The sequence below is a fragment of the Rosa rugosa genome, chromosome 2 (assembly GCF_958449725.1).
Source record: "Rosa rugosa chromosome 2, drRosRugo1.1, whole genome shotgun sequence".
Classification (NCBI taxonomy): Eukaryota; Viridiplantae; Streptophyta; class Magnoliopsida; order Rosales; family Rosaceae; genus Rosa; species Rosa rugosa.
In genome coordinates this window covers 8,093,094-8,116,715 of record NC_084821.1, presented here as the reverse complement: position 1 = coordinate 8,116,715, position 23,622 = coordinate 8,093,094, and the positions used below count along the sequence as shown (strand labels likewise).

Sequence of the window (23,622 nt, the reverse complement as noted above, 5' to 3'; positions counted from 1 at the left end):
ATAGTACTCTCATGGATAGGATCCTCAAGATCCTCAAGCACATGCAAGGGCAGCAAACTTTTCAACCTCAAAGCTTTTTCCCTTGGGTTCAGAGCTCTTGATTGTGATTACCATCTTCTGTAAGTTGAAATTGAACAACAAGATGAGCTATTCAGTTCTTGCCCCATAGATAGACAACAAACAAAGAGAAGTACAGAAGATCTGTATTTGAGATGGCTTCATCAGTTCCAGCAGGTATACACCTTCCTTGTTCTAAGGATCTGCATATTTGTTTCTTTATAATTATATATGCATGTGTGTATGTGAGTGCAATATGTGTGTTTTTGTCTTATATGCAATTGGATTAGTGTTCCAGATTTTCACTTTCATCTTCTTCTCGGAGCTAGGGTTTTGCTATTGAAAATATCGGGGAGATTTGAGTAGCCTCATGACATGAACTGAACCCTAGATTCTTTACAGTATTTTCTTAAGATTTCTCAAAGATTTTCAACTTTTTGGTTACATCGATGATTTATTGATAATTAATTAATGGGAAAATTACTGGTCCCCCCTTTAACTTTTGGTGCGTCGACAGTTCAGTTCCTGTTATTTCAATTTTAACAGATAACTCCCCAAACATTCAAATTTCACACAATTTGATCCAAAATTACCATTTTACCCCTCACTTATTTTTTTTTGTTTTTTTTTTAATTCTTCTCTCTCTCTCTCTCTTTTATACATATGTATATATGTGTGTGCGTGTGTGTGTGTGTATGTATATATATTTTTTATTCTTCTCTCTCTTTATATATATATATATATATATAAAGAGAGAGAAGAATAAAAAATATACACACACACACATATATATATATATATGTGTGTGTGTGTGTGAGTATATATGTATGTATATGTGTGTATATTTTTATTCTTCTCTCTCTCTTTTTATATATATTTATATGTATATATGTGTGTGTGTACATATACATATGCAGATATATACATATATATATATAGATATATATGTATATGTATATAGATATGTATATGTGTATATATAGATATATATGTATATGTATATAGATATGTAAATGTGTATATATATATGTATGTATATGTATGTATATGTATGTATCTAATGTGTTTATGTATTTGGTAAGTCTATATACTATGTTTATGTTTCATATTATAAAAAAAATTCACAACTTTTATATATCTAATGTGTGTGTGTATATCTATATATATATATATGTATGTATATGTATATGTAGATATATAAATATATGTATAATTTTATACATATGTGTGTGTATATATATAATGTATATGTGTGTGTGTGTGTGTGTGTGTATATATATATATGTATGTATGTATGTATGTATGTATGTATATGTATATATGTGTGTGTGTATATATTAGATATATAAAAAAGAAGAAGTGAGGGGTAAAATGGTCATTTTGGACCAAATTGTGTGAAATTTGAATGTGTGGGGAGTTATCTGTTAAAATTGGAATAGCAGGGACTGAACTGTCGAATCCTAAAAAGTTAAAGGGGGGACCAGTAATTTCCCCTTAATTAATTATAATTTACTTATTTATTTTAACAAATTTTATTGACGAAAGATGACTTAACAAATACATCCTCTAGATTGAATTAAACATATAAGGACTAAATCTTACAAATAAGGACAATGTGTTCTCCACTTGCCACATGCCATGAGTTAATTTACTTTTTTTTATCATTTATTAATTCTTTTGACTTATAATCCCTTTATAAGGATCAAATCTTACAAATAAGGACAATCTGCTCTTCACTTGCCACATGTCATGAGTTAATTTACTTTTTTACCATTAACTACTTCTTTTGACTTCTAATCCCCTTATGTTACTTTTTTTTTTCTAAGAATAATTCTTTATGTTACTTTTTTTTTTTTAAGAATAATCCTTTTATGTTAAATTTTTTTTTTCTGAGAATAATCCGTTTATGTTACTTTTCTTTTTCTTTGAGAATAATCCCTTTATGTTACTTCACAAAACCTCACTCTCCTACTACGCTCATCTCATCATCTAATCCTGCTACTACACTCGTCCAATCCTGCTACTGCACTCATACTCGTCCAATCCTGCTACTGCACTCATACTCGTCCAGTTCTGCTACTCGTTTTCTGCTACTGCACTCGTCATCACCTAATCCTGCTACTGCACTCGTCCAATCCTGCTACTGCACTCATACTCGTCCAGTTCTGCTACTACACTTGTACTCGTGTTCTGCTACTGCACTCGTCCAATTCTGCTACTACACTCCCTGCACTCATACTCGTCCAGTTCTGCTACTGCACTTGTACTCGTGTTCTGCTACTGCACTCGTCATCGTCTAATCCTGCTACTGCTTGTCCAATCTTGTTACTGCACTCGCTGTAGTCATGCTCATCCAATTCTGCTACTGCCCTCGTACTCGTGTTCTGCTACTGAACTCGTACTCGTGTTTTGTCTTACATCTACAATGTGCATATTAAAACAATTTTAAGAAATACACTCTAGGCTTGCTTAGCACATTTATATGTTGAGGTGAAATATATTGCAATATAGAGGTTGCTGGTTCTTGGTGAATTTGAGCACTCTAGGCTTGCTTAGCATATTTATATGTTGAGGTGAAATACTAATTTACATAATCTTTATGCTGTCATGCAGCACTCTAGGCCCACCCTCCTTACCCAAATGCTATCTTTCTCAAATTTACATGAGCCTCTTCTTCTAATATTATTGCTCTACCAAACAATCAATGGTCCTTCTAGTAATCAAACACTTCATGCAACAGTCCAACATTACAACAAGTAAAAGGTGCATGCCTAACGGGATGATTTGATATTTGAGAACTTTATCTTGTACATACTTAAGCCAACAAATGGTACTTTAGAGCAAAACTAATGATAATTGATTTTTACAAATGCACAGTAACATGAAACCATGCTGCAGCCTTATTATTTGATACAAAATTGGTCATTTTATCATAGCCATAATCATATAACTGCAACTATCTTCACCAAAGCATCATCCAATCGAAATCACCAAAGCTACACAGATAAACAAACGACATTTCAACCAAAAGAAGCCATCTTTCCTTTAATTCTACAGTTCCTCAGTCACCAGATTACCAGGGAGAACAAAAATGTCGACAATCACTGCTTCCAACACACTATTCAAGGACAAGAAATTCTTCTTGTAAATGGAATCAATGGTCACAGTGTTCGAATGCTTCCTTAGCTTATTCTTCTTTTGCAATTGCTTCACGCATTCTAGCATTTTCTTCACAAGCCTGTCCGTATTTTTCTCATGCCATACGTAATCAAATCAACACAAATTCCAATCATATCTAATCCCAAACATTTCATCAGCAACCAAACACAAACCGAAAGCCATAACCTAATTCGGCTAAAAACCCATACCTGTGAGAGATCGGAGAGCAAAATCGCCGCCGTAACGCCGCTGGAGTAGGCACTGCAGGTCTCCGCCCCATTTTTGTTCGGATCCGACGAATCTTCGTCGGTTTCAGGCGAGAGAGCGGATCTGGAGTAATCGATGAATTTGAGGAGGGGGTCTTCTTCTTGTGGCTGCGGATCGGATTGCAGTCCGGCGAGTCGGCTGAGTTCATTTCCACCTAGTTCACAGTGACCCTGACGAGAAAAGGAACCAGACGCCGGTGGTCCACCGTCATTTTGTCGCCGGAAACTATTATTAATTCTTATCTCTAATTTAGATTGTGGCTAATTTTCTTGACTAAAAAAACTATTATTAATTCTTATCTCTTTCATTACATACGTCTAAGGATTACTACTTTTGGGTTCATGTACTACAAGAATCAGTAATACGTACGTACACCATAATTCTCTATTAATGCCTTCGAAATTTAAGATTTATGAGCAAGTTCTTTGCTAATGGTACACCGTGCATGTTTGTTCAGGGAAAGAGTTAATGGCGCTCTTAAATGATTCTCAAGCTTAGTACCTAGTTCACCCTGCAAATCCTAACCTAGAAACTGTGATCATGTTTTGACTTGATTTATGGAGAATTCTAATTCTCTCTTTCTGCTCAAGAAGAATTCCAACAACACCCAAGTAGAAGGGATTTAAGTCTCTAATTTAGCCTCCAAGTTCCACATGCCAACACGCACTTGGTGGTCTTAACATAAATACTCATCCCAATAATTCATCCATATTTGAGAAATTTGTAATTTATATATATTTGTCACTACACAAATTGAGCAAGGGTGCTCCAAAATTAAGATAACAAATCTCAATAAAAAACAGAGACAGAACAAAAAAGAATAAGAAAAAACATCACCACCACAAATCCGTCCACAAAGTGCAAACATGTACATGTACTAGTGGAGTACGCAGAAGCAACTCGATCTAATGCTTAAAAAGACTTTGATTAAGAGATGGAAAACCTTCTTCTTCTAGGCTTGGTAACGTCCACACAATCATCAATGTTCAAGGTGTCCTTAGACCCATTTTTGAACGGATTCAACTTTCCCAGTTTCTTCGACACCGACGAGAAAAACGTCGGCTTTCTAGGCCCACCGCCTTTCCCAGACGACGTCGTTGCTGCACTTGCACCTACACCACTTCCAGTCTTTTTTATGTCCGAAATGTACATCTTCATCTTCAACAGCTCTGTTCGCAGTGCCTCATTCTCCTTAGCCAACGACACGTCGGCCTGTACCTGATTTCTGGTCGATACAGCATCCATTTGCATGTCGTCCTCGTCTTCACCGCTCCTCAGCTTGAGCTGGTCGAAATAGAGCGCATGCAGCACAATCTGTACAGGCAAACGCTTATTTTGCGAAGCATGCAATCTCGCTTCGTATGACAACTTCAATGCATCCATTACACTGCACACTTTCTCCCTCTCTATCTCATCAAGGTTCGGATGAGACTGCACATCATTAATTAACCAATTAGTTTAGCTAATCAAAGCTCAAACCAGCCACTAGCCTTTTCTTTTCTTTTTTTGCTAAAAGAAAAGAAAAGTACAACACAAAATCCTTTACAAAACCAGAGCAGAATTTATCAAAATAAAAGGCAGAAGAAGCTAGCTTCTGAAAATAAGAAATGGATCCACAGATTCTCCGACTCCTGACAGGCCACTATCTATTGTGATACTTTTGCCTTTTAAATTTCAAAATTTTTAATTTACTCCTCAAAGTAAAGTTCAAAGACTACTATAATGATCTTAGACTCTTACTCTTTAAGTATAAGGATTAAGCTGGATAATTAGTGAGTCTCAAACACATGGAAATAAGGTTGAAAATTATGGACTAATTATTACCTTCAAGTAAATATCAACGGCACGATAGAGGTCGTCGTCGACTTTACGCGCGCCTTTGGGGATGAGGACGGCGATGCCATTAAACTTGGATATGCTAAGCTCAGTACAAGTGGCTATCTCGCCGAGATACGCATCCACAATCTTAGCAACTCTGAGCATTGCAGCGGAGCACACCTCCCTGAAGTCACCGGCGTTAAAAACCGCCACGCTCTTCTCCCTCTCCGCGAATCCCGAGATAATCCTCCTCACGCTCTCCAGATCGAACAGCCTCTCGCCGTCGTAAGAAAACGACAGGACCAGCAGGTCGTCGACGGTTACGTGCTCCAAGATCGCCGAGATCCGCTTCTCTAGCTCGTTCTTGGTCGCCGTCGAGGCCTTGACGAACGTCGCTGATCTGAGAAGGCAGCAGATGAAGTTGATCGGCAGAGCGGCCTTCTCGGAAGGAAGGAGAGGCACTATGGATTGTATAAGCTCCCGCTGCCGGATTCTGATGTCGGAGTCGTCGGACTCCAAGGACTTGGTGCCGGCGCCGGAGTGGTCCCGGATCAGATCCCGGAGCCATCTCTCGGCGTATGTAACGATCGCACTCGATACGGTCAGAGTTTTCGAAGCACGTTGTTTCATGGATGTTATTACTCTCCCAAAGAAATCAATGTCCAAAATTGATAGCTCCTCCGTCCACCAGTTCGTCGGAGACCGGCTCGGAAAGTTTGCCTCGATTGTAACCTATAAACAACCATGTATTATTTATATGATGATGAATTAATTTATTCGTGTTAATAGCTAACTTAGCTCGTAAAATTTGTACCTTGGAAGTGACTACTTCCACACATCTCTGAACGATTTTGAGTTCTTCAGCGATGGGAGTGAGGTCTTCGCATGATTTGAGAACGACAATGGCGCCGGAGAGGCTGGATAAGGCCACCTGAGTGAGGAAATCTTCCGTACGGCCGGTAAGGTTGTTATCGCAGTACTTATCGGTCATTTGGAGGTACTCGGCGGCGCATCGGAGAGCCGCTACGTTGTGGACTGTGATTTCGAAGTTGACGCCGTAGCAGAACTTGGCTGCCTTCTCGAACGTCTCCGGTCCTCCAGGAATGTTGGAGAGGTCGATTCGGGTCAGGTCTGGTTCGGCCGATTCCAATATCAGTTGCCTAATCCGGTTGCTCTTGGCCACTAGCATGAACTATTACATAGAAGTGAGTTTTTCATCGAACTTAACATGGACATAAACTCGAACATAAGCACATTATCAACACAGAATTGAAATGATCTGAGTGTGGACTCGATTGTAGTACCTTGTGTAAGGAGAAATTGGCTTCGCCAACTTCGACTACTACATCTGCAGGGATATCTTGAGAGAAAATCCTGTAAAATAAAGCACATGCAAGATCATCATCATAAGAATTGAATTTCTTAACTATATAGGCACGGTGAAACATTCATGTAGAGTGTTGCTTTGTTATATACCATTGGCCAGTTCGCTCCATGGCTATGGAAAGCCTGCTGTTGTTTTGGGCAAGGGAAGCCATGGGAGAGTTTGGTTGAGTAGAGGGGAAGGTGTGGTGTGCGAAGAATAGGGGGTCAGATTTGTGTTACATAAAGAGTTTTATTTACCCTAACCATAATGTTCGAGATAAGATAATTGGATCTTATCTCTCCTGTATAACGACTAGCTTGACCTTTTTCCTTTTTTTAAGATAGTTTTATACTGTACTTTCATTTGTATTTTCATGGAACATTGTCACTATTCCATCCTAATAATTTGCACTATCTTACAAAACAAAACCTGATGTTTGATCAAAAGATCAGAAACTCAGAGGCTAATAAGGATAAATGACCAAGCCATAACACAACAGGGAGAGATTAAATCTTTGAATTCTGCAGAGTATGAAGCTTGGGCCACGGACAATGAAAAGGTGAAAAGTTGGCTAATTGACTCCATGGAATCCTCTCTCATGAACCGGTATATTCGTCTTCCTACTGCGAAAGATATTTGGGAAGCTGTAGAGAAAACCTTTTAAGATGATTCTGATGAAACCCGAATCTTTGAGTTGAACAAAAAGTGTTTTGAAGCAAAGCAAAATGGAAGGCCCATTCCGACCTACTACAATGAAGAATTGGAGGCTCTTCAGAAGAATGCAACATGGGAGTTAGTACCTATGCCAGTTGGAAAGAAGACTGTAGGATGTCGTTGGGTGTTTACTGTGAAGATTAATGCTGATGGGACTATTGATAGATACAAAGCTAGGTTGGTTGCCAAGGGATACACACAACGTTATGGGATTGATTATGAGGAGACTTTTGCACCTGTGGCAAAGATTAATACTGTTCGGATTCTAATCTCACTTGCAGCAAACAAAGATTGGCCCTTACACCAGTTTGATGTGAAGAATGCGTTTCTTAATGGGAATTTAGAGGAAGAAGTGTACATGGATGTGCCTCCTGGTGTTAAGAATTACCCAAGTGAAGTTGGCAAGGTGTGTAAGTTGAGGAAATCGTTGTATGGCCTGAAGCAATCTCCAAGAGCCTGGTTTGGGAGATTTTCAAAGTCCATGAGAGCCTTTGGATACAAACAGAGCAATTCTGACCATACTTTGTTTATCAAGCGCAAGAATGGTAAGATTACAGCTCTTATTGTGTATGTTGATGACATGATTGTTACAAGGGATGATCCAAAAGAGATGAATGAGTTGCAAAAGTATCTGTCAAAGGAGTTTGAAATGAAGGATCTGGGGAAACTGAAGTATTTTCTGGGTATTGAAGTTGCGAGGTCTAAGAAGGGAATTTCACTGTCACAGAGGAAGTATGTTCTTGACTTACTTGCTGAAACGGGGATGCTGGACTGCAGTCCAATTGAGACACACATTGAGATGAATCACAGACTTGCCAATTATCCTGATCAAGTTCCAACTGATAAAGGAAGGTATCAACGTCTTGTAGGAAGGTTGATTTATCTTTCACATACTAGACCTGATATTGCTTATGCTGTGAGTGTTGTCAGTCAGTTTATGCATTGTCCTAGTGAAGAACATATGGATGCAGTTTTTCGGATTTTGAGGTATTTGAAGATGGCGCCAGGTAAAGGATTACTGTTTGAGAAAAAGGATGAATTGGAAGTTGTGGGATACACCGATGCAGATTGGGCTGGTGATAAAACTGACAGGCGTTCTACATCTGGGTACTTCACTGTTGTAGGAGGGAACCTTGTCACTTGGCGTAGCAAGAAACAGAAAGTTGTGGCTAGATCAAGTGCAGAAGCTGAATTTCGAGGTATGGCACATGGAGTCTGTGAAATGTTATGGATTCATAATGTCCTGAAAGATCTAGGTTACAAGCTTAAACAACCTATGGATTTGCATTGTGATAATAAAGCTGCAATTGAGATTGCACATAATCCAGTTCAGCATGATAGGACAAAGCATGTGGAGGTTGACCGTCATTTTATTAAAGAAAATCTTGACAGAAAGGTTATTCGTTTTCCATTTGTAAACTCAGAAGAGCAGTTAGCTGATGTTCTTACTAAAGGAGTGTCCAGGAAGATATTCGACAGCTCAGTTGACAAGTTGGGCATGATAGATATCTATGCACCAACTTGAGGGGGAGTGTAGAATAGCTGTAAATTTTATGTAATTATGATTCTTATTTATTTAGGTTATCATGTAATTATAGGAATGATTGTTTCCTATTAGGGTTAAACTACTCCTCTTGTCCTTGTATATATACCCCTTTGTGGGATGAATATAATTATTATTGAAAACCCTAAATCAAAGTATTCTTTTCTACTATAGTTGTATCGATAAAGTTTTTTCACTTATTACATCTCTCTTTTTACTAAAATCATAGAAATGACTAGAATACAACAAGAAAACAATTAGTATTGACTAATAACGTTCATCCATACAAGCTAACCGAAATAAATTCACGAGAATAATTAATTTTAACGGTCATATTCAAAAATGTTCATTAAACTATTAACTAAGTTCAATGAATCTAAGACTTTCGTGAAGATTATCTTACTCTCCTTTTTCTTCCAACATAATTGCTCTTGGTGATCGAAAAGTTGAAAAAGGTATTGTTGGATCCTAAATAGAGTTTAATTCTTCCTCGAGTTGTACATGTCAAGCTATTCCTTTTCATGTGAAAAGTTGTCAAAACTTCAATACATTGTACAATCTTTCCAATTTTTTTAAATTAATTTTAAATGTTTCTATTTATAGTAAATTTTCTAATTTATAATGTCAAGCTATCCAATCTCTCATGCTTAATATGATTTCTTTATTTTATAAACGCAAAATCTGATTTGATGTTGACCTATCGGAAACGTCTTGAGGGATCGAGAAAATCACATAACAAACTTAACATCCAATAATATCGTTTTTTTTTTCCGGAACATCATGAAGACTAGATGGTTTTTTTTTTTTTTAATTTTTTTTTTTTATCAAAAAGATTAGATAGTTTTGATCTTCTTTTTTTTCATTATTAGCAAGGCTTTTGATTGGGATATACATTGGGTCGTTATTGGTGGTCTTCTAGGGCAAATCTCCGCCACTCGAGTAACAAGTGGCCAGGACTTTGCCCAGCTAAGTAGCTAACGACTCCTCAAAAAGCACTGGACTGCTTTCTGCCACGTCATCACGTAGTCGAACTCCGTACTCCTCGATTGGCCCCGTTTGTAAAAGACAGATGACATGTTGGCCGTGAAGAGGACAGGCAGGATAACTAGGTCCCACAGGATTTTAATCTGTTCCAAATCCACCCAATGTTGGGCTGACAACTGGCATTTGCTTTTCACGCCCGGTTTGACAGTCTCATATTAGCGCACCTTTTTTTTTTTTTTTTTGGTCGAAGGGATTAATCAATTAAGAAGGCACTTTTTTAGTTGATAGATATGCATGGCAATCAAACTAATTATAGCACACTTTGTATGTGTCACAAATAACGAACCATGCTTATATAGTGGATCTAATTCTTCATAAATTTTGACATCCTTCATTGATGATAGATTATTTCATCTAAGGTTGTTATTTTGAGTTTATGTTATGTTTATATTCAAATTGATTTCTTTAATCGATTCAATTTAAGGGTTAATTGTTTTAAAATTTAATATTTAACGAACATGCGTTACATGTAAAAAATAACACAATTTTAGATATAAACATATAAGTTTATAGACATTAGTATTAATAAAAGTTGTACCAAAAATACCAAAATCTCAATTTTTAGCATTGTAGACATACAAATCAGTATGCAAATGTAGTTTGACAATCTCATCTAAATGCTTTTTGTATGAAGAAAATTTTTGAGCGAGTATAAATTAGAATTTTAGTACATATTTATATCTTAAAATGTGTTTTTTATTTATTTTATATACACAACTTGATCATGAAATGATCTCACACATACACAATTATGAATCAAAGTATCAAATACAATTATCTTACCAAGATACACTTTCGAGGAGACAAAATCCTCAGAAACCGTAGAAATGGAGGACAATTCGAGCCAGTTTGATTGGGCATGCATGACGATGATGATGATCGAGTTTAAATTAAGATCATATGGATTAGATCGGTGACCAAAGTTGGAAGTGACGCTGAAGACGACGGTCTCGGCAATGCATGTGGGAGCGGACAGAGTCTATAATTGTGGGAATTTGTAAGGTGCAAGTTGTGGTGCAAAGAAAGAGTGTTTGGTCCCTTCTCGTCTGGTTGCTGAAACCAAATTGTGGACAGGATCATATAGCTTGCTTTTCTTTTCAGAAAAACAAAATGTCGACGTCTACACGTCCATTATTCAGGAAGGTAGGTCATCATTGACACTAGACTTTAAGTACCAATTGGCTACCCAACTCCACCACAGTTCACTGTTCCAGCATGTTTGTTGATGTTCGCTGTATCTATTTAGGGCCCGTTTGACAGTTTTAATGGAGAGGAGTGGAGAGGCCCATGAGGCCTAGGTCCGGCCTAGGGATTATCATGAGCTGGGTTTAAGGGCTTAAGATCAGGTCGGGCCGAGCCAAGCCTAGTCAAAGTCAACAAAATTTCATGTAAGTCCAAGGCATCCAGTACATGTTGCTCACTACTCATCACTTTAAATGCACTTGCCCAAATCTACATAGCGGCTTAATGCGTTTGTGCTCTAACTCTTAAAAGCATCGACTCATCGAGGGAATGAAGATAAATATCTAAATGTGAACACAGCGTAGTAGAAATAATATATTATTTTCTTATTTCCTTGTGTTTATCTTTTAATGTTGGCCCCTTTTGCATCCTCCCTCTAACACCCTAAACCCTTAAATGTGATATGTTTAAAGCTATAACATGTTATTTCATTAAAAAAAATTGTTATTTTCATCCCAGAGAAGAAAGTTTTTTATCAGACCATAAACACCAAAGTGAAGGGAATAGATTTCAGATGAGATATGTTTTCAAAGGGAACGGCAGAAGCATGTTAGGAAGGTTTGTAATAGCATTGAAATTCAGCTGTACCGTGAGATTTTATTTTGGAGAATGTCTTGGATGGCTTGGACGTCCTGTAACCACAATCTTTTTCTTCAAATTCCTATATCCCAATTGTTGTTTTATTTTATGTTTTTAAAACATCAATAATTAATAATTAATAATTACAATATCAGTCTTTTGTGAGTCGAATTCACGACCTCTTATTGTTTTTGCGTAGTTCCGAGGGAAACTGAGAATCACCATGAGAGCAACCATCTTCGAGTCTCATACCTATCAACCATGAACAGAGGTTAGAGGGAAGACCGGGGTTGCCGGCCTTCGACTCTTCAATGCCTAAGTCAGATACATGTAAGAATGTAGATCAGGTAGGACTAAGTGAAGAATTGATGCTTACCTTGAATGAGAGGAGATGTATGTATATATAGTGTAGGTTTGGACTTTTCACCCTTTCATTTTCTATGTGGGCCTAACTTTTGTGAGCAGAGGTCTTGCTCGTTTTCTTGAAACTCCGGTCTTAGGTCCTGAAGATCGATGATCACTCGGACTCAACCTGGGAAAGTTAGAAGCAATTGGACTCAAGATGTGTCGATGTTGGGAACTTGGGTCGTTGGGTCAAGGCCGAGAAGTTGATCTCTTCCATTCTTGAGACTGGGAATGTGGACGGCTTTGTACTCCGGTGCTATGTAAGAGCAAGATGATGGTTCTGGTGAGTAAGTTGTTGGGAATGCGCCGAAGCAACTTGGTTTCCGGCTGATTAAGCCCAGTCACAAATGTCTCAGTGAGGGAGGTGATTAGAAGTCGTCAGCCAAGGAGAGAGAGAAAATCTGAGATAGGTTCTCTCTCTTCCATCTCACTCTTAGTGATAAAACTAGAATTGCGAGATTTGTAATCATGGTTCACTGGAGAAGAGCAGAACTGCATGTGACTAATCTGGGTGTAGAGAGAAGATTTGGGAGTTGTACGAATCGATTCCATCGTGGATCAAAGGATGCTGCTTATATTGTAGTGACGACCAGGGAAGGAAGCAAGGGTCGTGGATGCCTAGAGAAAATTTTCGGGTGCTTACTGCGGCGGTGAGTGACCTACTTTCCGGCATCGTCAGAGGACATCAACGTCGGACCGGACTTGCAAGAGGCTGATAAATCCAATGGTGGTGGAGGTGAGGCACAAAGGTGTTGTAGACCCCAATGGTGGAAGAGGAGATAGAGAAACCCATATCTAGTTTCTATTTCCTTAAAACTCTCTATGAACGAAAGACCCAAAAACAAAAATTGCCTGACTCTGATGTTGGGTTGAGGGAGATGTGGGAGAGATGATGAATCTTAGTGTGATGAATGAAAGTTGTCGTAGCAGAGATATGAAGTTGGCCGTGAGCTCAGAAAATTTTCCAGCGAGCTGTGAGGGTGTTTACCATTGAGGGGGCCTCCTTCTAGTGCTAATGTTTATGCGTAGTTCCGAGGGAAACCAAGAATCACCGTGAGAGAAACCATCTTCGAGTCCCATGCCTGTCAACTATGAATAGAGGTAAGAGGGAAGACCGGGGTTGCCGGCCTTCGACTCTTCAATGCCTAAGTCAGATACATGTAAGAATGTAGATAAGGTAGGAGTAAGTGAAGAATGGATGCTTACCTTGAATGAGAGGAGATGTATGTATATATAGTGTAGGTTTGAGCTTGTCACCCTTTCATTTCCTATGTGGGCCTAAGTGTGGCCTATTAAAGTTGAGAATGTGAGGCTTACGTATACATTAGGATTTGGGCCCGTCTTGTAGAGCTAGGACTCAAGCCTCTTCCGATGGCCATTTGGTCGTGTGATTCCGGTGTTTGTGCCTAATATGCATATAGTATGAACACCTATGTATAAAAAAGAGATTTATGTCACTAAATCAAATGGTACTAATAAGTGAAATTAACTTAATAACATATATAAATATTAATTAAGGTGGTTATATTCTATTAACTATCTCTTCAAATTTTTCAAAATTAATTGTTGTTTTACAAAGAAAATACAAATTAAAAAAATAGGGTCTTACTAAATATACCTAGTGTTCAAGTAAATCCAGAATATGTGTCTGGCCCAAACTCTAGGTTACTTAACCTAGTGGTAATAGAGTTTAATTACAAGAATCTAGAGATTCCTAATCAATGTATGATTACATTTCCTTGTATGATTCGGATTCTATGCATTGTAATCCTCTATATAAAGATGCCCCTATTATCAATGAGAACACACATCGATTTTTTCTCAATTCAGTTTTCCTTAAACACGTTATCAGCACAAGCCCTAACCCTAGTTTCAAGAAGCCAAAAATCCAAAAATCCTTTTTCCAGTTCGCTGCCATTCGCCGTGCACCTCTCCTGCGCGCCCGTGCGCTTATTCCTGCTGCAAGCCTCTGCTGCTACTAGCCTACGCATAAGTTCAGTCGCTTGCCCTTGAAGCACCGCATCCACCGAGCACCTACTTCATCATCTGCCCAGACCAGGATTGCAAACCTGTTGCAATCCTAGCTTAGGATCGATAGCATATCTCTGCAACCCAACGTCGTAAGCCAGCGCGCAGCATACGCCGCACCTGCCACGTACACCCACAGCGCCTGCCCAACGAGCAGCCTGCCAACAGCAACCCCACGCGCCTCTCATCTGCCAGTTTCAACAACTAGGATTGATAGCAGTCTACAATCCTATAACAAGGATCGAGAACCACACTGCAATCCTACAAGTCTGTTCGCCTAGGACTAAAGCTCATCTGCAATCCTACAACAAGGATCGAATACGCTCTGCAATCCTAAGAGGTATGTTTACCTCTTAGGATTGCAGAGCGTATTCGATCCTTGTTGTAGGATTGCAGATGAGCTTTAGTCCTAGGCGAACAGACTTGTAGGATTGCAGTGTGGTTCTCGATCCTTGTTATAGGATTGTAGACCAAAAGCTGACCGAAATGAAAGGGTGACAAGTTCCCGTTTTTGAGTTTTTCTTCTTTTTCTCAGGGACTTGCAACCTCCCTTCTTCTACCCCCCTTTCCTCTTCATAGGGGAGACCAAAAGCTGAACTGTGGGGGTTCGTGCTCACTCCAAGCTTGGAGCTTGTAGAGTCCTCCAAACTTAGAGTTTGTTGAGAAGAAAACGATCGACCACATAGATCGTTGTTTCGATCTAATCCAAAACCCCTCTTGGAATCGGATTTTCTTAGAAACGACTACGCTCAGAAATCCTTAATTTCTTGGAAGCAACTACGCTCAGAAATTTTATATGTTTTCGTGGTAGCTTTTTCTGCTCCGAAACTAACCATTTTTCTTGTTCTCTTTCAGGATGAGTAACCTGAACAAATTGGACTTTGCTCCATTGGGAACAACTGGCTCTGGATATCACAGGTGGGTTCGTGATGTCCGCCAACATCTCAAGGCCGATGGAATCTTGGGTACGATTCTTCAGCCTAGCCAGGACGTGCTAACTGTTGAGCAAGCTCAAGCTTTGGAAGCAAATAGAGCAGCCTTAGAGGCAAATAAGGCGAAAGCCATCATCATAATGACTTGTCGTATGAATGATTCGCTCTAGTTAGAGTGTATGAATGAAGAAGACCCCAGAAGGCTGTGGGTCTCACTCGAAGAAAGATTTGGCAACGTCCGTGACTCCCTGCTTCCTGACCTAGAAGTGAGATGGCATAGCCTCCGCTTCTGTGATTTCAAGTCAGTTCTTGACTACAACTCGGAAACACTTCGCATTAAATCCTTAATGGAATTTTGTGGTAAAGAGATCACAAATGCGATGTTGATTGAGAAGACTCTCTCTACCTTCCCCGTCTCTGCAGCATATTACTTTGTGACTACGATGACTAGGCCATTAGTATTAATTCAAGGACCTGGAATAGCCCAAGTTCCCCTTGCCAAATAGCACCTTGATTATTGTCACAGAAACTCTCTACGCTCCTAGGGCAAATCGCACCTATGAACAGCCAACGGATTCCATGCGAAAACGCAAAAGAGAACGGAAATGAGTTCCTTTGCAATACCTCTAATAATTGCGAACAAATACACATCTTAGAGAAGTTTATGTGTCTCTCTAGTGGACTCTATGTCACTATTCGAGCTATTAAATCCAATAAAGTTAGACACATATTGGCTTTGTCACATATTGGATTTAGACAATAAAGTTTATGTGAAGATCATCCCTTGGATTTAGACACATATTGGCTTTGTCACAATAGGATAGGTCATCCTAGTCATGATATGATGGTCCGTCTACTAAAGACTTCACACAGACATAAATTTTCTCGAGCGAAATGAAGCACGAATCAAAAGTTGATTTCTGGACTAAGTGTGACCGCCACCGCCGCCGTCGACCACCAACCTAGGGCTAGAACAGTCCCTATCGATGACACCATGGATGGCGTCCATCATGGTGATGGCGCCCTAAGTGATGTTGCAATCACCAATTTTGCTTCAAATAGCGTTCCAGACGCTCAGACCCAACCAAAATCCTTATTGGTCTTCTAAAGCCTCTCGCTCGTTTTACAAAGCCTGTTCCTTAGGGAAATTAGGACTGAGACCGTCCTATGCAAAGGATATGAAAATACTCATTCTGTTCCTACATAGAGTTCGTGAGGATTCTGTGGACTAGTTCAACCAACCTGCGGACGTTTAAATATCACATGATGTTGGTTGACACGCAAACACGCTGGTCACGTGTTGTGCCATTGTCCACCTGTAAATGCTGCTTATGGTACACTCCTAGCACATATCATATGACATCGGGCTCACTCCCCGAATCATCCTATTCAGTCAATTGGATTTGACTATGTTAGAGAGTTTACATTGAAGATTTTCGTTGGATATTGCAATGGGACTGATGTTGGACATCATATTCTCATGAACACACCCAAATGGTCTAGCGGAAACGACTACGATGGTAGTCAGGACATTGGTAATGTGCACCACTCTCCTTATATCCGATTGCGGTGATGCAATATTGCATGCAGCTATGCTAATTCGTCTACGACCTATCGCCACTCAATGTATCTCTGCGTTACAGCTAGTGACTGGGTACAAGTATTTCGTACTTACGCACATTTGAGTGAGCCATTTATGTGCCAATTGCGCCGCCACAACGCATTATGACAGGTCCGTACAGATGAATGGGCAACTACGTTGGATTTGAGACTCCGACAATCGTCCACCACTTAATGCCCCTACAAGGCGATCTCATTACCGCTAGATTTGCGGGTTGTTACTTTGATGAGACAGTCTTCCCATCGTTAGGAGGAGATAAGAACACGAATGTTTAGCAGGAACGACATGAATTGTCGTGGTTTGTCCCCACTATGTCTCATCTCAATCCCTACTAAAGTGACGAGATCACACATATCTGCTGCAAACATGCCTACAAGGATGGACCTCCTTACGAGATGACGTAGCACCACCTTACACGGAGGTAGGCATGGCGCCAACGCCAAAGAAAGTGCCACTCTGGTGTTACAGGCCATGGCCCCAGCTACGATGCATGGGAGGCCCGTGGGTTCAAAGGATACTTTGGCACAACCCAATACTTGGATCATCGACACTCAAAATCCTTCTCATGAGTATCTTCCGGATTATGGTTATCGTTGGGGGACGCCTCAACGTCAGAACCTATTCCTGAGAATATAAAGCTCTATGAAACTTACACTAGTGTACACGAGACGTGGGATAGAAACTCTATCATAATTGATGATGTAGTCGCGCATTTCGTTGCGCATGAGTTTGTTGAGTTCGATGATATCAAACCACGCTCCGTTGATGAATGAATGCCAACGTAGAGAAATTTGGCCTAAATGGGAAGATGCGATCCAGGTTAAGATGGATTCTCTAACGAAGAGGAAGGTTTTTTTAGCAAATGATGCCAACACCTCCTAACATAAAACCTATTTACTAATGGGTCTTCGTTAGAAAGCGTGGTAAACAAAAGAGATGGTAATGTCGCCTTATGGAGCAAGGCTTCTCACAAAACACCCTGGAATCGACTATGACGAGACATATTCTCTCGTAATGGAAGTCACTACACTCCACTACCATGTCAGTTTGGTAGTTTCTGAATAACTGATCATGCAGCTTACAAATGTGGTCACTACGTATCTCTATGGGGATCTAGATACGGAATGTACATGAAGGTTCATGGTGAACTTCATTTACCCAAGTCAAGTGGCTTTAGACCACGGAGCGAGTTTAGAATAAGGTTGAAACGCTCACTAAAGTGACTACTTGATTGGGAAGGGATATGCCCGGGTGTTTCCATAACAAGTTTCGGATTCTATCGCGGTTCATGTTGGACATGATCTTCATTGGAAGCCCTTAAAGAGTTAAGGGAAACCGCTGAACACTTGAAATCTGATTTTGAGATGAACGATTTTGGGAGCGCACGATTATGTCTCAGTTTGGAACTTGAGCATCGTGTTGATAGATGACAAGGTCAAGCCTTCAAGCACCCCCATGATCATCCGTAGTCTTGATCTTGAAAATGATCTTCTTCATTCAAAGGATGATGACGAAGATGTGCTAGAGGCAGAAGTGCCTTAGTTAAGTGCAATAGGCACATTGTTGTACTTACCCCAATGCACAAGACCGGACATCTCATATGTTGTGAACTTGTTAGCTAGGTATAGCTGTGCGCCAACGCGACACCATTGGATTGGTGTAAAAGATATCTTTCGGTACTTGAGATGTATGATCGATATGGGCTTGTTCTATCCCTACAGAGAGACGATGGATTCGGATCCTTCACAAACCGCGAACGCCACCAACACTGGCCTGCGACCACTATCCCCATCCCAAAATGATAAGCGTTTTGGAAGGTTTTGATGATGTTGGGTATCTCTCTGACCCACACAAAGGTCATTCCCAAACTAGTTAAGTGTTCACCATGGGTAAAAACCATGATATCTTGGAGGTCTACAGAACAGACCCTAGTCGCTATATCTTCGAACAATGCAGAGATTATTGCTCTTCACAAAGTGGTTCGTGAATGTATATGGATTGGATCCATAGTTCCGCATGTTCGAACAATTGTGGTTTGAAGTCTACCACAGATGAGCCTACGAGCATATAGGATAATTCTGCTTGTTTTGAAGCAAGGCTACATCAAAAGCGACCACACTAAGTATAATCAGCAACAACAGACTTTCCTCAAGATTAAAGTGAACTAGGTTCTATTTGAGGACAATGCGGCAGGCTTGCTCACTAAGTCATTGCCTAAATTCCACTTTCGAGAAACATGTTGGTAGCATCGTTTGCGGAAGTTATCCGAACTCCCATGACCGTAGTCATCAGGGGGAGATGCAGACATGTATGATCTCGAAACGTGAAGGGTGTGTTGTGCTCTTTTTCCCCTTCGACCGAGGTTATTTTTGTCCCACAGGGTTTTTGTTACTCAGCAAGGTTTTTAATGAGGCAACGAGAGGAGCACCACGTTTGGGCGACACAATGGGGAGTGTTCAAGTAAATCCAGAATATGTGTCTGGCCCAAACTCTAGGTTACTTAACCTAGTGGTAATAGGGTTTAATTAGAAGAATATATAGATTCATCTTCAATGTATGATTACCTTTCCTTGTATGATTCAGATTCTATGCATTGTAATCCTCTATATAAAGAGGCCTCTATTATCAATGAGAACACACATCGATTTTCTCTCAATTCCCGTTTCTCTAAAACACCCAGCAAATTTCTTAGTGTACCAAGCTCTAAAATATATTATTTGGTTTTCCAACTTAACCCTTAAGAAAAAACAAAATTGCACCCAGCAAATCGCTCGATGGTGCTGCTGGCGGTTGTGCAAATTAAGTTCTCCGTTCTCCAAAAAACTTGTTTCTCTACCTTAAACGTGAGATAAAAGAGAGAGAGTATAGATCCCAAAAATTAACTACTTAAGCTTGCTTTTAATTGTGGTATAAACTGTAGATTGATAACTGGAAACAATTATCAAACATTTTTGTCAATCTCTACCTTCACTTGGGGAGGGAGGGAGGGAGGGAGAGAGAGAGAGAGAGAGTAGATCACTATCAGAAGCAATTCTAATAGGGTTGTTCAAAGATTTGTTTTTAATTCTCCTCAAAAAAGAAAAAAAAAAGAGTTGTTATTAATGAGATTTGTTCATCATTAATCATATATATGATTGATAGTCTAGTTTCATAGAGTACGTTAACCAATTTTGACTCTTCTTCCGCTTGAGAGAGAGAGAGAGAGAGGCAACACGATTGTTGAGTATGAGGTAGTGTTTTTTTTTTTTTCGATCCTTCTTCCTTTCTTCATGATCTGGGAATAGGAAAAATGGAGGCAGTCTCAACACAGCTTCCTCTGTCTCAATCGGGTTTGACCTCAAAGTTTGGTCTTGACACACAGGTTTGTTTTCATCTTCGACTGGAAAGAAAGAGGCTTTATGGGCTTCTTCTCTTTGTTGCTGGGCACCATTGAAATCCTCGACTCTGAAGCTTTCAAGCTTTGTTGCTAGGAATAAAGGAGTTTTTGACGGGTGTTTGGGTTTTGCTGTATTTAATTAAGAAAAGGGTATAATTGGAAGAATTACTGGGTGTAATTAGAAATTTTATAATTTTGTTGGGTGTAAAAACTTTGCTGGGTGTACTTCGATATTTGCTGGGTATATTTAGAAAGACCCAAAAAATAAAGCCTATGAAATCAATTACAAAGAAAGAGATAAGTTGTATATTATAGAAAAAAATATATATTTTTTTAAAAAAACTATTAGGACTGAATTAGGCGGATTTAAAGGGCCGAGCTTCATCTGCATGGCCCATAATCCTACATTCCTCCCTAGCCTATTCGAGAAAGAGTGAGGCCGGCTCGTCCTAATGCAAGGGCCAGACCCGGCGGGCTTAGGGCTTAAGGGTCAAATGATGACCCCTAGTCCAGCCATTGCATGATATATTTTTATCACTGTTTTTTTTTTTTAGAAAATTGTCTCTGGTCCTAAGTGGTATTGTCAACCCACTAATCCTAATCTTTTACATTAAAAATTTATTTTTTAAAATTGTAAATTATTGATATATCTAATATAACACGTGTTATGTTCATCACATAAAACTCTCAAGTATCCACAGTCATATCCTATAAACATTTTCAATCATGAATAAATTCAAGAGCTTTTTACCAACAACTACAAAATGACACTACTATTTACCAATAGCAGACTCCAAAACCAATAGCCCATGCGGCCAACAATTGAAACAGGCTGTCAGCCCATTTTATAGAAAAAACACTCAAATATTAAGAAAATTATGAAACATGCCACTGAGACTAACATAACCCATTTCTCCCAAAATCAGAACGGTTCCAAAATCGAAACCATCCCAAAATCTAAATCCTCCCTAAATCGATCTAGGGCTCCGACGAAGGTAGGGGACGAAGCAGCTGGCGGAGCGAGGCGGCGAAGGAATCGGCGAAGGGAGGCTGCGAAGCCGACTAAGCGAGGCTGCAAAGCCGGCGAAGGGAGGCTGCGAAGCTGGCGAAACGAGGCTGCAAAGAAGGCGAAGCGAGGGCGCAACCCCGGAGGCGAGGCTTCTGCTATGCTAGGGCTTGAAGGTCAGTAGAGAAATTTGTAGTTTCTGAAGGTCAGTAGCTATAGTCTAATTATGCATTCAATACTGTCGAAATTTGATCATGCTTAGTAGCTTTAGCTGAGAAATTCTGAGGGTCAGTACCTTTAGCCTCATGTTGTCACAGGTTTTGGCATGGGTAAGCTATAATGACCATGTGTTGTTTATTTGTTTCGCAATTTGGTGGAGCTATATATATTGATCTTAATTTGTTTGTTATTTCTGCAGGACTCAGCAACATTTTGTTTTTAGGTCAGTAGCTATAGTCTGAGGAAAATTCTACAAAATGTTAACGTATGACATGCATACAATTGCCTTAAAAGTGGTAATTTGAGTCCTCAAAATAGTAATATTAGTCCTCAAAGTTGTAACATGAGTCCTTAAAGTGGTAAATTTTCTTAGTTACCACAAGAGTCCTCAAAATAGTAATATTAGTCCTCAAAGTGGTAACATGAGTCCTTAAAGTGGTAAATTTTCTTAGTTTACCATATGAGTCCTCAAAATAGTAATATTAGTCCTCAAAGTGGTAACATGAGTCCTTAAAGTGGTAAAAATAGTTGATGTATGAGAAATGTTAACATACCATAGCTTTACCCATAGTCTGATTATCAGTTTTATATTGCGGGTCAGTAGCTTTAGTTTTGTGTTTATGTTAGTTTCTTATGGGATTGGTGGTGTTGTGTAATGCCTTAGTTTTGTGTTTATGTTAGTTTGACAACAAATTTGTTGCTTTTTGTGGTTATGTGTTCTTCCAAGTTCATGGATTAGTTGCAAAATTTGCTGCTTGTATCTTCTACTTCCTTTTGTTTTTTCTTTTCCAATTTTTATCTCAGAAAGAAATGGAAGAAACTATAGAGATTATTAGAGATTAGGCTCCAAGTTTAGTGACAGTTCTTATGTGTTTGAATGCTATGATTTTTTAAGAGAAAGGATTAGAGTTGTTTCAACATATTTGAAGAGAAAGGATTAGAGTTGTAATTGCCAGAGCAATTTTGGGCACACTTTGTTATCCCTTATGCTCTGTGTTGTCAGTTGACTTACAGGATGGAGCTAATGAAAGCAATGTTGAAGTGAGCAAATGCAAGAAGGCCAGGCTAGTATACTACTGGGGGTCAGTATACTACTGAGGGTCAGTACTCCAAGAAATCCTGCTGGAGAAACTTCTTCACCATGAGAAGAGGTGAAATTTAAAGCAACTTGTATGTGAAAGCAGCAAAGCCAGAGATAAATGATATAGTGTTCAAGTTTCATATTGTAATATGTATAAATAGTTTTTGGAATTATTAAATAAATGTGCTGTTTCTAAGAAAAACAAAGACGGAATATAGAAATATTATTTTTTTCATAATGCTACTGACATTCAGCAGTGTTAATTTACATTATCAAACCCACAAGGGCAGATTTGTAATTTACTTGCCAATAGAAATAATTCAAAGAGAATCTGACCGCAAGGTATAATACCTTGCGCATGGGCCTTGCACACTAGCTCATGGGAATTTAAAAAAACAGGTCTGCTGATGGTAATTTATGGGCTAAAAGTGTAGGTAATGGTAATTTTCTATACAATCGACAATTTTTTTTATTATATTTACATATAATTTGCGTAAAATAATGTGATTTACTCAAGAAACCTCATGGGAATGAGATGGACACGAAACGAAAGTCGCACACTATAAACCGAGCCTAAAACTCGCAAAGCTTTTTGTCGGATTTCTTTTACAACGGACAATATTCCTCTGATCAATTTTGACTCTTGAGTGGGCTTGTCTGTAAGATATCTTTATTGGACATATCATGTATTGTGACGATACTAAGGAAACCAATTAGTCAATGATTAAATAGTTGAGAATATAATAATGATTATCCGGTTACGATATATTGTTTATGTGATATAATATATTGGTTGGAGACTTAACAAATAAAGGATTTATGTAATCCTAAAGATATGCTATTAATGTTACTTGGTCGTAAAGTTGTGTCTTATTGTATCCTCGATGGGTTAGGACTTTAAGACATATGACCATATAAATACAGGGTCCCTAGGCTCACAGTCAATACGCTAAACATTCTGCCCCATTAAGATATAGCATAAGGAGACTGGAGAGACTAGAAGATCTTGTATTCTACGCCGACATCAAATGGCATCCGGACAAGGTTAGTATGCTATTTGGTTAATCAAAACGTATGGTATAATGTGTTTCTATGTATGCATATGTATAAGGATAATTTAGAATAAAGACTACAAATCCTGCTGGAGAAACTTCTTCACCATGAG

The 23,622-nt window shown here is 39.1% G+C and overlaps 2 protein-coding genes across 5 annotated transcripts; both read right to left on the bottom strand.

Annotated features, from left to right (window-relative positions):
- Positions 1–3,018: 3,018 nt before the first annotated feature.
- On the bottom strand, positions 3,019–3,887 carry LOC133734062 (uncharacterized). The gene is made up of 2 exons (XM_062161716.1): positions 3,426–3,887; positions 3,019–3,295 (listed from the first exon to the last, which is right to left on the bottom strand). The coding sequence occupies exons 1-2, from the start codon at positions 3,629–3,631 to the stop codon at positions 3,109–3,111; spliced, it is 393 nt and encodes a 130-aa protein (XP_062017700.1). The 5' UTR covers positions 3,632–3,887; the 3' UTR covers positions 3,019–3,108.
- A 307-nt stretch (positions 3,888–4,194) lies between these two features.
- On the bottom strand, positions 4,195–6,949 carry LOC133731707 (root phototropism protein 2). 4 transcript variants are annotated; one of them, XM_062159109.1, is made up of 5 exons: positions 6,778–6,949; positions 6,606–6,675; positions 6,116–6,493; positions 5,308–6,033; positions 4,195–4,914 (listed from the first exon to the last, which is right to left on the bottom strand). In XM_062159109.1, the coding sequence occupies exons 1-5, from the start codon at positions 6,837–6,839 to the stop codon at positions 4,411–4,413; spliced, it is 1,740 nt and encodes a 579-aa protein (XP_062015093.1). In that variant the 5' UTR covers positions 6,840–6,949; the 3' UTR covers positions 4,195–4,410. The 4 variants fall into 4 exon arrangements, with proteins under 4 accessions (XP_062015093.1, XP_062015095.1, XP_062015092.1 ...); XM_062159111.1 differs by having other exon boundaries at positions 6,116–6,483; positions 6,778–6,920; XM_062159108.1 differs by lacking the exon at positions 6,778–6,949 and having other exon boundaries at positions 6,606–6,764.
- Positions 6,950–23,622: the final 16,673 nt, after the last annotated feature.